At 42.8% G+C, this 15,090-nt stretch overlaps 1 protein-coding gene across 1 annotated transcript in view; it reads right to left on the bottom strand.

Moving 5' to 3' along the window:
- Nucleotides 1–14,167, bottom strand: part of ube2na (ubiquitin-conjugating enzyme E2Na) — a 15,706-nt gene extending 1,539 nt beyond the window's left edge. The window contains exons 1-3 of the mRNA XM_019894159.1: nt 14,040–14,167; nt 2,864–3,110; nt 2,346–2,486 (exon numbers count right to left, since the gene is read on the bottom strand). Coding sequence (XP_019749718.1) covers nt 2,346–2,486; nt 2,864–3,110; nt 14,040–14,069 — 418 coding nt within the window. The 5' untranslated portion in view covers nt 14,070–14,167. The remainder of the gene's footprint in view (nt 1–2,345; nt 2,487–2,863; nt 3,111–14,039) is intronic.
- Between the last annotated feature and the right edge of the window lie 923 nt (nt 14,168–15,090).

The following is a 15,090-nucleotide window of genomic DNA, read 5'->3' as shown; positions in this document are numbered from 1 at the left end:
GAACTTTTAAGACAAATTTCCAAACCCCTTGGGGGGGGGGGAAGGAATGTCTGAAAATACAAATTGTAATTGGTTAGTCTGCTGTGGCCATTTTTCTGTCCTATTTTCAAAGTGAACAAAGTGTTTTCTGAAACAATATTGTCATGCAACATGTCAGTAGCATACCCATTCCATTCTTTATGACGCAATTTCTGTGTAGCATTGCCTCTTGTGCTCCTGTTAAAGTAGTTTGAGATCTTAGCAAGAATCCTGGCAACAGCGGCCACCTTCAAAGCATGTTGTGACGCCAGGTTTAATACATGGCAAAACATCATACATGCTGGTAGCTAGTTAGGTCCGTTGCTCGTCATGTTAATAGCATTATCGATCACGACGAGAGGCTGTTTCGTGTCAATCTTGCACTCCTCCATTGCTCTCTGAAGTACTTCGGCAATGTGCACGCCGGTGTGGGTTTCATGCATTTTACAGGTTTGAAGCATTTATGATTTGAGTTCCCAATCACTGATGAAATGTGCAGTGATGGGAATAAAAGACAACGTGAAACTTGATGTCACTACATCGCAGGTAAGACCTACTCCTTGAGCGCATTCATGACTTAAGCCCTGGTTACCTCGTACAAAGTTGGAATTGTTTTCTTGGTGAAATGTTTTCGACTGGATAATTCCTACGTGACTCCAGACTGCGCATCATGTATCCATGTAAGCAACGCTCGTCTGGCCAGCAGGCAAGCAAACGGATGTTTGTTTTTGGCTTGCTACTAGCTCTGGGTGATGCCGCTGCTAGTGTCTGTAACATATTTGTCTAGTTTTTAGTGTACTTTACTATCACAAGACAAATCTTGCATATCGCAGTCCTTCTCCAGTATAGTTCCATTTGTATTACCTTAATTCCGAAATGTAGCCACAATTTTAACTTTTATGATGCCGGCACATCTTTTAATTCCGGTCTTTCGCTTGCTTTGGCCATATTGTCTCGCATTGTTTGTCTTCTTCGCCTGGTCACTTCCATCCACTTCCCTGCTGCTCCTGTGAGGCTCGCCGCCAGCAGACCACCAAGTAAGTGCTAAATAAGCAATGCACAATGAAGGAGCCTTTATAGAGGCTGTTTATAAATGTAAACTATCGGTACTTAACGGAGGTGTATCTCTATTTGATCGTGGAACAAAATACTGTCTTGTGATTTATCACAATATCGAGATACTGTTGCACTTCTACTAGTCCATGCATCGACTTTGCTACTGCGCAATGACTGCTCGAGCTTGAAGTCTACTAATTGCCAATCACATGTTTTGCCATTAACAACACAAATGCCTCGCAGAAAGCAACATGTGAGAAGGTTGGTGCGTCTACGCCAATGACTGTAACAAAAGATGGACGGATGAATGATTCTGTCTCTGGATGTGCTTAACTCCTGTTTCAAGCCAGTGTTGCATCGAATAACTGTTCCATTTCAGAATTGGTTATTGATGCCACCCCACACTGTTACAAATAAATAAATATGGACTGAATTGATTAAAAATTGTCCATGTCAAATGTTTAATGTAGCATGATTTGCGACAGCTGCCTTTGCGGTCGGTATCTTTCATTCAGGTGGGCAATTCCAATTTCTAAACGGGGCCTTGTGAAAAACTGGAGTGGTTGTCGAGGGCCACATCAGTACGCTAACCTCAACTGTGTCCCATACTAAATTCATGTATTTAATATAGGACATTGAATTGTTTGAATAAGCTGCTTAAAATCATACATTAACATCATATCACTGTTAAATCAAGACTCATTAAAAAGACATGAATATCTGGTGCATCAATGTTTCATATTTTTAAAGTGTGGGCATTTTGTGCACCAACCACAAAGTCATATTAGTCTTTCCTTGTTAGGACTCCTCAATCATTACGTAAATATCACCCCTCCCCCTCCCTCCATGTTGCAGGAAATAAGAATGTTGCTAACCTGAGGACCACTATTGGCATTCTCGCTAGACAGGTTTCTAAGGAAACAGCCGTTAAAGGAGTCGTGATATGTCAATAAATACACCAACAATGTTGATTGACCACACTCAGGACCCAAGCAGTTGCTTTTCCTCAATTGAACCCACCACATACGCACCTGCACATCAAAATTAAAGCACCGCACCGAAATAAAAGCACAGCATATTCTAGGTTTTATTTGGAGTTTCTAAAGACTGCAAGGTTCAGTCAGAGACCGAGGACGGGCTGGATGTGGCCAGTAGGCCGTACCTTGCCCAAGTGTGCTTGAATCCAACAGGTAAGCTTTAAATCGGAGAACAACGCAAGATCTGGAAAGAGCCTACATTAAATAACTTCATTTGAAAACGGCAGATCTTACCTGTCTCTATAGCTTCAGCTTCATTGGTCTTCCACTTTTCCGCCACATCATTTGCTAAGGGATCATCAGGGTTTGGTGCACTTAATAATGCCTGGATTGACAGCAGCACCGTGCGAATCTGCAGAGCTGGTGACCATTTATCTGAAAAAAGAAATGAATAAACAGAAGACAGGAGACTAAGACAATGAAAATGGACATGCGGGAAGGCGGACGAACAATATGGCACAAGTTACTATAAGAGGCAGCAACAGGTGGATGGTGTATGAGGTAACACTATGGGGGCAGCTGTCAAAGTATACACCCCAGTCAAAGTCCAGTTCAAAAGGCCTTTTGGCAGATTCAATTGACAACTTTCTCAATTCATCTGCAGATAAACTGTAACAGAACAAATTGTAAACGAAGCCTTGTTCCAAAATCCAACATATTTGTGAGAGACTTGAGTTTCTGTCACTTCTGGTAAGAAGAGAGTAATATACACAAACTGCTAGCTGTCGATATGAAAATTATTTGTGACTTACCTTTCAGAATGTCTAGACATATTCTTCCCAGCTTGTCTACATTGGGATGATATATTTTAGTCATGAAGCGGACTTTAGGTGCTGCCATCGGATATTCCTCTGGTAAAAAGAGTTCTAGTTTAAATGTACCCCCCTCAAAAGGTGAGTCCTGCGGTCCAGAAATGACCACGTGAAAGTAGCGAGCGTTGCTCTCATCTGGCTCTGCCTGGATACCTGGAACAGGCTCTGCAAACAAGCGCTGAGTTTCCTGGTAAATTCAAACAAAAAAAAGCACAATTATGAATACAAAACGGTCACAGACAACACTCCTTCATTTTTAGCATCACAACTTTAGCAGTCAAGCACGCTGATTGAAAGTGGAGAGCTCATCAGTAAGGCTGTCGCTTTGTCACGAGGATGATAGAATAAGCAGTAGAAGGCTAAACTCCACCAAGGCTGAGCACTGATGCTGGGTCCAGGGAGTGGTTCCTTCGCAGCTAATTTATCAGTCAAGTAGCGTATTAAATCAACTGGAGAGACAAACTGATAAATACATGGCCAATAGCGCAGACGTCTGTAAATTCCATCTTTCCCCCAAAAATCTGAGCCTGTTGTCGAGCCGATTGTAAATTTGAGCAGCAGCAGCCAACTCTAGCCCACAAAAATCCCAACATGAACCTTTAGCTTCAATCTTAAACCGCCTACAAACTAGCAAAAGCATGTTTTTTTTTTCTGGGTTCTTGAAATGCTCCATAAGAGACAATGTTGCCAAACCAATCCCTAACTGTAGTATGTATGTATGCTAGGTCAGGAGGTGTGTGTGGCACTACTTCCATGCGCACCAACTGCTTGTCCTCCACTAAACAGTCCCTTGAATGCACATGGCACAACATGGAGCAAAGAATCACTTTGAAATACTTGGTTAAGTTGGCAAAGGGCTAAAATACTTAGGTATTGACTTTCTAGTACATTTATAGCTATTTTATCGATATGATGAGACAACAGTTATTTGTGAACTACAAGGCGCACACAGGCAAATGATTTGAGTTTTTATTGATCTGCTCTTCCTCATCTGCTCATGACAATTGCAAACGGGTCAAACAGGTCAATAGAGGACGCCATTTCCTTCGTTCTCCACCCAGCTCTCATCCACTGAGGCTCAAAGAACTCCTCCAGTAAACGTAAATGTGGTTTCAAGACTTCAGTTTAGAATTCATTCCCCAGCAGCTCATGCAAAAACACGACATTTGGGACACATACTGTAGACATACACACTTTATTTTATTTGTAAGCATCACTGGGTCTCTTCAAAGGTGCGTCTTCAAAGGTGCGGTATGAATCTAAGTTATTACTATTATAATTTGCACTACCTATCCACCTTTTTTGTTGTTGTTTTTTTACATCTGTACGCATGCAGGTTTTGTAGAGGTGAGAGGAACAGTCTTCCAATCATCTGTAATCTCTGTACATTTGGCAAATTGATAATGAAAATCTTTGAATCTTCAATTTCTCTTGAATCTGAGACACATGGACACTTGAACTCAATTATCATGACCGAAAGGGAGCGTATTATCAACACTTCACTTTTAACTGTTTGTACGAATAGGTGGGTCTCTTGAGTGCCCAACCATTAAGTGTGGAATTAAACAACCAAGTAAATATTTTAGGCCTACTTCACACCAAACAATGCAGCCATACACGACTGAATTGGACCATCATGAAAAAATATTACAGATGGCAATTCACATCCGCACACAAAGGGAATGAGTATGACATGCTGCAGTGGAAAAACTGCCACCCTGTATTGGTTTTGAGCCTCCACATAGAGTAATACCGTCCTGTATCGAAGGTCGGTCCTCAGAAAACATGGTCCGCCGACGGCTGCGAATGGTGACCCAGTTCCCGAATGAATATCTTTTCCCTTTAATAATCAATTACCGGTACCAGCTTTGACTGTTTACATCACACCACATACAGTAAACCGCAGAGTTAATTAAAATAAACAAACGTAATGAGATTTGTGATGTTTGTGTGCGACTGTATTTTGAGCAATGTAATATGCTGGCGCGACAACTTTCGTTTTGTGGCATGCAGCGTAAACATGTAAAATCTCTTTAGTTTATTCGGTGACAACCATTTGGTTTAGACGTCGAGCGAGGTGTCCAGTTTCAACGGTAACGACCAGACAATAAAATTGATAGTGATTTTTAGTGTATTCTTGCAGAAAAGTCAACAAATTTCCATGTGGTGCTCCAATGTAAGGGCCCTGCAAGGTTTGATTTAAATCATATGTCATTTTTGACTGATCTGGCACATGTTCAGTTTAGGGCTCGTGGAACATGTTTTCTGAGAACCACAAAAACATGGTGCGATTGTCTAGGAAGAAACGGGCAAGAATAAAGGAGGGGGTATGGATATTTCCAGAGGCCGATGATGGCTCACCCCATTTATGGACTGCCCTTGTGCATTTCAACAATGGAGATTGCATGCTTTTCTTTTTAGCGACAGGGACATATCAAATTCTATATCTAGCTAAGTAATATCGTACTACACAAGACATATACACTGTATTGCGATGGCTTGGCTGCGTCTCACTTACGCTAAGTACCCTGAACCGTTATATCTACAAAATTGCAAAGCTACTCACCGGAAGGTCAACATTTGAATCTAAGCAAGTGGCCTTGTGGCCAACGTTTCCCAACCCCATACACTGTATGACCACTGAGATAAGTTTGGCTGCTTCATTCGGCGTGTGGCAGGCCTTAGCTATCTTCGTATCTATGAAAACATACCTGTAGCCGTTGTGCACTTTCGCCGCACTGTTATGAAACAGTAGGAGCTACTTAACATAATTACCACTCTCACACAGTTTCTCAGCCAATATCATAACTAGCTAGGCTGGCCAATGTTCCAGAGATAAAGAACCAGCTGGCTGGCACAAACCCTAACTGCCCAGCTAGGCAGAACAGGAGACAGGCAAATGCTGGCATCCCACGGGTAGTCAATTTAACGAAAGCTGGGCTCTCTGTTGGCTCAGCAGCATGTGGGGCGATATAAGAGCTGGCTCAAGAATGAGACAGCTCTACCCGTAAAACAAGCCAATTTGACCATGGTAATGTGATGTAAAATGTATCTGTAATTCTTGTCTCTCATTATGACAAAAGCATACCAGAGAAGTTATAACACCTGGTAACGGATGGTCATCGTTGTAATCAAGTGGAAGTTAGTATAACATCTTGTATCTTCCGAAGTTAGTTATTTAATATAGTAACTAACCACAAGTCAATTACAATGATTATGGCTGGGCGATGGGGCTGCCACAAATGATTAGGCGTAGAAAAAAAAGTAGTGTGTTTCCGGTAACCCAACCGACCGAGAATTTCTACGTTGAAAAAAACTTTATGGTCGGCATTTTTTTTTCAAACAACCCTCTACATTTTTGTGTAGAGGGTTTACATCGGTGTAAACTCTCGCGATATTCACGTTGAGCGCATGCGTCATTTGCCCTGTCGTCTGTCAACAACATTGAACATGGCGGCGGCCGCGATCTCCGACGACTGTTTAAACCGCGTTTTCTGTGTTACAGTCGCATGCTCGCACCGTAATGTTAAGAAAATAGCATCCATTGATGTATCGAAAAAATTCAGCGAACTATTTGATGAACACCACGGGCCGAGTAAAAACCGAGGGCGGAGGAGGACGGCGGCGGCGGCGCGCCCCGGCCCCCCGAGTCCGGAGCGGGGAGAAAACTAAATAGGTGGCAGTGGCGCCGGCCACGGAGCAGCGGGTTCTATGTTCTCTTGTTTTATGTTTATTTTGTTTAAATTTTTGATGGAAAAAAAAAGATTTAAAAAAAAAAAAAAAAAACTATCCGACCTACCGACCCTGTGCTGAAATTTCATGTTACCGGAAACACACTATCTTTTTTGTTTGGCCTTACTCTGCTGGTCAACTAATCACCAGCAGTAGTCGTAATTAGGCGACGAATCAGATATAAATCGTGGAGACTTGGTGCTCGGTGGTTGCGCCTTCTCGGCAGCATGGGTATACCAGCACTGTTTTTGATTGGGAGGAATGTCTGTGCCATTTGACTGTCATTGCTGAACAGCTCTGGGGCGCTTGTGTTTTTTTGCGCCTGTAATGGGCAGCATTTTACACAGCCCCGCTTTGTTCAGCAGAGAGATCGGTGCTGTTGTACGGTCTGCGGCTGGATGGATGCAAGGCTTGAGGAGCCAACGATGAGAAGAAAGGAGTGTCAGCGCAGAGCGCCGATGCGGATGTGGAACTTGGAGTCGCGGCTTGAAGTTGAAGCGGAATACGTGGGACAGGAGATGTGAGCCAATCTCTTTTCGTCAATGGACGCTACAGCTTCGTGTTTGCTTTCAGAACTTAGCTTGTAGCAGACGTGTGCACATTTGCACATTGCACTTATATTGAACTGTGTACAGTATTTTTCTGAAACATTTGTTTTGTGCAATGAAACACTGCTTTTTTCTTTTAAACATATTTCACACTGCTTGGGCAGTAAGCATTTTTTAAATGTAGAAGGTCGTGAAATCAGCTGAGTAAAATTAGGAAAATGTACTGTGCTAAAGAGAATTAAATAAAATCTACTGGTTATTAATTGTTTTTATTTAACCTTTATCCAAAACCTTTTTATTTTACTTCAAAAGTATGCATAACTTCATCTACACAAAATGTGGTATGGACCTGAAACAGGGGTGTGGGGGGGAAGTTTATGTTTATTGTTGGTAACATTGCGGGCTTGTGGCTAATAGGTCATGGTGTGTTACTTTGAGTGCTGCTATGTTCGAGTTCATGAATGCAACGCTCGTGGTTGTGAATGCCTGTGAGGAGGAGTCTGTTCAATGTCAACCAAGGGCATTAAAAAAAAAAAAAAAAAAAAAAATCGGTGGTTTGGTTGTTTAATAAATGTGAGTCCAATCACTAATGCCCCCGTAATCCATAGTAGATGCTACAATATGTTATTGTACCAAACAAGACATTGTGTTACATTAACGGACAAGGTAACCTGTGTGCGCTAGGGTGGTCCACATTTTCATGGCAAAAAAAAAAGTTTGTCGGATTCGTCGGGCCGGGTCGGAATTCTTGTCGATACTATGGTACAAGGTTCTGTGCAAAATTTCATTCCGATCTGATGATATTTTCCCGTCCCACAAAGCGGCCAAAGTTTCCACCATAACAACTGGTCTCAATAGGGTGAACATGTGTATTTTAACCGTGTATTTTGCCATGCGTGACACTGGCTGGGCTGAATGTTGCCCGAACGATCACCTCCTGACTAACTAACCATTCCATCGCTGCTCTCAGCAGCCGGAGACAAACTCAAACGCACGCCTAACACACAACGGTCACCTACTGGCGAGCTAATATCTTTCAATTGAAGTCGAGAATCGCCGGAATTCTTACTGGACGCTGAGCTGAGGACGCTTTTCGACATCGAACATCACCACGGCTCGTCGGCGCGCTCGTCACCTACGGGTGGTGAACGACTTTGCGGAGAGGGGCGTCGCCCTCATCAGCGCGTTCTGCGGCGCCATCACGCGCGACGAGGAACAGCGACAGCACCTTCTGCAGGTCGTGGAGCGACACCGGGCGTTGCACCCGTGCGCGAAGTAGGCATGGGATGGCACGCACGGCGGATTTCGTTTTTTTTGCGGTCTAACAGTGTCACTAGTGTTGATGGACATTATAGACAGATGGACAGATAGACAGATGGACCAGTTAACATGGACCAACAATCTCACCAGTGTTGAAGGATAACCACGGTTGCCTTTTTTGCAATACATGCGTTCCTGTCTTCCGTCTTTGAATTATTGCAAGTGCGAACTGAGCAAAACAAAATCCTTACTGTACGGGAGAAACCGTACTACCATTCAGCCCCGTAACATTCTTTCCATAGGGGAAACTTTGGTCGCTCTGCGGGACGGGATAAAATTATCCGATCGGAATAAAATTTTGCACACATCCTTGTGTCATAGTATCGACAAGATTTCCGACCCGGCCCGACGAATCCGACAAACTTTTCCAAAATGGACCACCCTAGTGTGCGCTAATGGTCGCTTCCAAACACAAACCTATGACAGAAATGAAATCAGGCATCACCCACAACGTGCTTCCTTTTTAGATGCTTGTTTAGCACAACTGTGCTTCCATGAGAGGGAATTTTTGAGTGAAATGCGCTCGAACTTTGGAACTCTATTACTGACACGGGTAAGCCATGACAATGCATTACCCAAAATGCTTCTGTTTACATCACGGATGACCCGGATTACCAATACGGGACTGTGCATGCGTGTCATAGGCAGGCATACAGCCAGAGGGAGAAGTGGGAGACAAGGCAGATTCGACAGAAAAACAAAGCGGCAAATAAATAAATGTATCAACAACAATTTGTCACCGATTAAATTATAAGCGATTTTGATTGTCGACTTCATTGTGACTAGTTGAGTAAGGGTGGCAATCTAAATGGAAAAAAAAATATTTACTATAATTTCGATTGATGGTGAACTCACGGAAGTCGACGTTAATTTCCTGTTCGCATGTCAAAGGGATTTTACATTGACTTTAGCATTAGTACTGGCTAACAAGGCATGTCTTGTCCTTAAATATCCAAATTGTGTAATTCTCTTTGTTGTGTTTAGTTTTGCAGCCAACTCTTAACCTAATCCACTAACACACTGAACTATTAATACACAAAGACCTCTTCGGACCCTGGCCTGCTTTTTCAGTCCTAATCTGATCCAGTCTGGCAGCTTCATGTTATGTCCATCAGAGCTGACAATGACTGAACCTGCTAACTAGGAGGCAATGAAGAGGAATCCTAAAAAGCTACCATACTTGCTTTTGACAGGCTTCTCCTGAATGCAGCTCAGAGGGAAATTCCTGAAATGTTTTCGATAACCCACAGACAAAACCATCCAGTGAAAACACAGACAAGAGGGGCTCCCAGTCGCAGTCACACGCTCCAAAGGCTCAAGGCCTCCAATCTTCCTACCTCTTCCCACCAATATCAGTCTGTGGCTGGTTTCGTCACTCACCTGTATAGTTTACATCGTTCCGTTCCCATTCTTCTCTAAATGGCTACCTCCCACTGCACACATTGCGGAACAATTTGAGTGTGAAAAAATATTGTCTTCTTTTCTGGGAGGTGAATTATATTGGCACCCCAAAAGTCAAACACCCTCCAGGTCGACATCAAAACAAAATGATATAATTTGTTCCAGCGTCCAGACAGTCACAGTCAAATACTGTATTTGATGAGTTGTACGGTAGGGTTGGATGATTAACCAAAATGTAATTGCGACTTCAATTTTGGCTTCTCTCTCTTTAAAATGTGATAATCGAGAAAAACAATTATACATTTGCAAGTTCTCGACATGAAAGTAACCTGAATGCCCCATGTTTGTTTTGTGTAGCAAGCCTGTAGCATATGTAATTTCTGCCATCCCGGAGTGTGCTGACATCCACTTGGGAGTTTACTGAATCAGTTTCACAAAGGTTGGCAACTTCAATCCCTCTCGTGATATTGCTTAATTGTTGTATAGCAGCTGTTGTTGGTTTTTGTCACTAAACAATACCAAATAAAGAACATTAATTGGTTAATAAACAGTAATCACGGAAAAAAATGTTTTGTAATACACAAACACTAAAATTGTATCTGTTTAATCTGTGGAATAATCAACAGAACGATGTAGTCTAAAAATATTTCAGAGTGATTTGGATAGTCCTGTGTATTCATTATAATCAAAATACATAACTCAATGTAAACCCAGCTAGTGAAAGGTCAAACAGTTAAATACTCTTTCACTAGACGGCAGACCTGTTGCTGTCCACCGATTGCCTTTCATACAACAGAAAAATCATTTTGTACTCAACACATCCGCACGACTTAGCCGAGTTGGTCGAGTCTTCACCTGCCGTTAGCGTGCAATATGATGTTTGGCCTTCGAAAGGCCCAAGAACTTAGCACAGGCTCCAAAACGCAGAAGCCAAAAGACACTTAAGTCTATGACAGAATGCGTGCATTGTCACATTTGTTACAGAACGCACCTATTTGAAGGTCGCTCCACCCAGAATGCGTACATTTCATCAAGGTGGCACACTAAGTCACTGGGAGAATCTGCACAGTCAAAAAAGTGTGCAGCAGTACACCTTTTCTGACTTATGCCCATTAGTGAGTACATTTCAGGATCATCATTATTTCTGTTACTTTTTGTAATATTTTTGATTGGTGATGTGCTGGGAGATTCTTTTAAAGGTCAAGCGTGAAGTAAACTTGGCCAACTATCTTTTGAGTCATTCTTAGGGGGAAAACTATTTTAAGCATACTTTTGCAACCCACCAAGGTTCATAGTTAGAACCATCGCAACACGCTTAACAACGAAAATCCAATTGGTCGGCAATCTCCGGCGAGTGACATCTTTGATAGAATATAAGGAACCCCATTGTAAACCGACCACCGTGCGAGCCTGGTTTTGTTTTGTTTGTGAACCATAGCATGTTAAACACTGTCGCTGAACACTCTTAAGTCAGGGATGCCCATTAACGTTGATCGCGATCGACCGGTAGCTCGCGGACAGGTCCTAAGTCGATCACAAGGGGTGTCGAGGAAAAAAATTAAACATATGTGTGTCTCTGTCCATGTTAGTAATATATTTTTGTGTAAATGCACACTGCACCCTAATCATCATATCAGTCACACTTTCACAAAAAGTATTTAAAAAAATAAATAAATAAACTTTAACCTATGGTTAAAGTTTACGGACCTGCATCACCGGAAGTTCTTAGCACTCAGCAGTCAATTGCAATTGCAGCTTGCGATCAGAGCTGTTGCGATATAGCTTTTATTTTTATTATTATTAATGGGGCCGGGGTGCGCCGCCGCCTCCGCCGCCGTCCTCCTCCGCGCTCGGTTTTTACTCGGCCCATGGTGTTCATCAAATAGTTCGCTGAATGTTTTCGATACATCAATGGATGCTATTTTCTTAATATTACGGTGCGAGCACGCGACTGTAACACAGAAAACGCGGTTTAAACTGTCGTCGGAGATCGCGGCTGCTGCCATGTTTCAATGTTGTTGACAGACGATAGGGTAAACGACGCTCGCGCTCAACGTGAATATCACGAGAGTTTGCACCGATGTAAACCCTCTACACAAAAATGTAGAGGGTTGTTTGGAAAAAATGCCGACCGTAAAGTTTTTTTTTCGACGTAGAAATTCTCGGTGGGTCGGGTTACCGGAAACACACTACTTTTTTTTCTACGCCTTATCATCATCAGTCAATGTTCATTTCATGTACAATTCACCGATAGCACTCGCAAATAATGGTAATTTGGAGGGCCAAGAGAAGCATTTTAAAATGGTACGCGTGAGCTACGATTGTTAACAGGCTGCAAAAGTCCGTCGCATGCCTCCGCGTCAGGTCTCCCGGTAAGGTAGGCAGTGATTTCCTTTTAATAGACTCTTGTGTCTACTTTATTTTTCTGTTTCGTTCATCTTAGGGGGCGTTGTGGCTGTTGCTCATCATGGCATGCATGTTTAAGTGTGTGCGTATGAGCATTTGCACGGTAACGGGTCGATCACAGGAGGTTGGTTGATCAAAAAGTAGATCTTTGGTCCAAAAAGTTTGGGCACCCTTGCTCTAAGTGTATTTCAGACAATATTTCAGTCTTGGGGATTGGCTTCTAATCATGGTTCGTGAGCACCTTGGTGTGTGGTGTAATGTGCACTTAAAATCACCACTTCATATGTCAATAAAGGGCAGCACAGTATTGAATTTCACTGTGAAATTGCAAAAAGACTGACTCAATGCAGTAAAATGTGAGCAATTAGGCAGGCATGTGCTTCAAAGGTGCTGCCATTTACAGTAGCCATGTAACTAAGTAAGACTATCACATTCGTAATAAATGGAGAGGGTATTTTAGCAGGAGCGGTTTTGGCTAACTTACATGGCTCTCTTGGGGTTACGAACCAAATGACTCTGACATTCACTGCTTGTTATATGAGGTGATTCAATTACATTTGGATTATTTCAAGGACACAGTGAAATTATGTGGCTCAAGGCTGATCCTCTGGGTTTGATTCTTATGTGCGAAGCCTGCCTGGAGGACATATCCATTCAAATGTACAACACCCCAAATCAGAAGTAAGGACGAATAAAATTATTTTTTTCCTTCTCAAAGTTAAGCTGAGTTTGCCCGGCACAGCACAGAGATAGCCTCAACAGGTGCCGGTGGTGCCAGGAAGAGGGGAGTACGGTATTTAAATAAGGAGGGATCCACCACACAGTTTAAAGGTTAAACACAAAACGTGTTTCGCTCCTTGCTACTGATGCCTGATGACGATTGATTAGAGTTTTCATCAATTATAAATAATAGAAAAAACGCACAGCATAGTTCGTAATTCATAATATCAACCACGGATGAAAAGTTTAGGTTCTGAGTTATCAACTTTTACAACGTTAAATTCCCTGTCGAACCATTTAAATCCACGGTACCCTCCCAATCTAATGCTCGGTTGTAATAGGCCTTGCTGAATACAAAACGAACAGAGCGTCAACACTTCATTTAACAATTTGTATTCTAAAATAATACGTTATCACAAACTGAAGACACAGTTCACCCATCACCTTATTGCAAAGATTGTATTCATTTTAACACGTAAAGTTGGACCAAAAGGCCGTACGATCAAATTAATTACACGAAAACCAGCCAACGTCTAAATGTGTCTTTTGTATGAGTGCAAAGCACTCTATTTGAGATGGGGAAAAATACTGGGGTGGTGTGTTTCCCATTTTTAAATACACATCGACAGTAGACATGGTTAGCATGGTTAGCTTTGCTAGCGTGCTTAGCCAGGCAGACCATCGTCAGTTCCTACAGCGTTCTACTCACGGATATAAAACGAGTACCCACACTTTGCTATGTTTGTCACAAATCGCGTCGACAAACACAACTAGCACCGCTGCTTATGTCTTTACCAAAACTTTTGACTAATACCCACACACGAAGAAAACGGAAGTCACTTCGGACAACTAACGTTGTCGTGGTGGATGCTACCGTTAGCACAAAAAGCCCATATTCGATATTTTGGGCGAGTGAGTCCAATATGTTGGGTAAAAATCACAGCAAATAAAAAGTCCCACACGCTCATTTTTGAACACGAAGTGGTTACCTTTATAATTCTGCGGGGCAGTCCTGACATCTTGTCTTAAATGCGAGCTTTAGCTCCGTCAGTGCCTCCTCTCGTTGACAGCGCACGCACGCACGCACACACACTTACGACTTCCGGGTTCTTTGCGTCATGACCACAGATGGAAGCAGTTGCAGCACACCATCTATTGTGCACATCAACAACCAGTCTTGTCGAATACCTGAAAGCGATATTGTACTTGATTACCTGATCAGAAAATAACTTTGATTGGCCTCAAAGTCCACCCATCCATCCATCCATCCATCCATTTTCTGATCTGCTTATCCTCACAAGGGTCGTGGGGCATGCTGGAGCCTATCCCAGCTGTCTTCGGGCAGTAGGCCGGGGACACCCTGAACCGGTTGCCAGCCAATTGCAGGGCGCACAGAGACGAACAACCATCCACGCTCACCCTCACGCCTAGGGACAATATGGAGTGCCGAATCAGCCTACCATGCATGTTTTTGGAATGTGGGAGGAAACCGGAGAACCCGGAGAAAACCCACCAGGCATGGGGAGAATATGCAAATTCCACACAGGAAGGTTGGAGCCGGAATCGAACCTGCAACTGTGAGGTCGATGCGGTAACCACTGGACCACCGGGCCTGAATGGGAATCTGTGATTTTTCTGCCATTTTCGCATGAATGCAGAATTCTTGGACCCCGTCATTCTCTGCCTCAAGTTTGTGTGTTTGTTTTGTTAACTGCATATTTAAAGAATAAATGTACAATTGATTTGAATGCAAACTCTAAAACAATGTTTTAAGTAAAGAGCATTCAATTCTTACAGCCAACTTCAATCAAAATAAATGCTTTCACACCATAGAAATCAAATATGGCCGAGATTAATAGTTAATCATATTGTCATATGGTTTCATGAGGGTGACACAGTGGTCGACTGGTGAGCACGCCGGCCTCACAATGCAGAAAATCAAGGTTCGATTCTGCCTCCGGTCTTCCTGTGTGGAGTTTGCATGTTCTCCCCGTGCCTGCGTGGATTTTCTCCAGGTACTCTGGTTTCTTCCCACATTCC

The sequence above is a fragment of the Hippocampus comes genome, unplaced genomic scaffold (assembly GCF_001891065.2).
Source record: "Hippocampus comes isolate QL1 unplaced genomic scaffold, H_comes_QL1_v1.1 scaffold104, whole genome shotgun sequence".
In the NCBI taxonomy this organism is placed as follows: Eukaryota; Metazoa; Chordata; class Actinopteri; order Syngnathiformes; family Syngnathidae; genus Hippocampus; species Hippocampus comes.
This window is presented reverse-complemented; position numbering and strand designations above follow the sequence as displayed.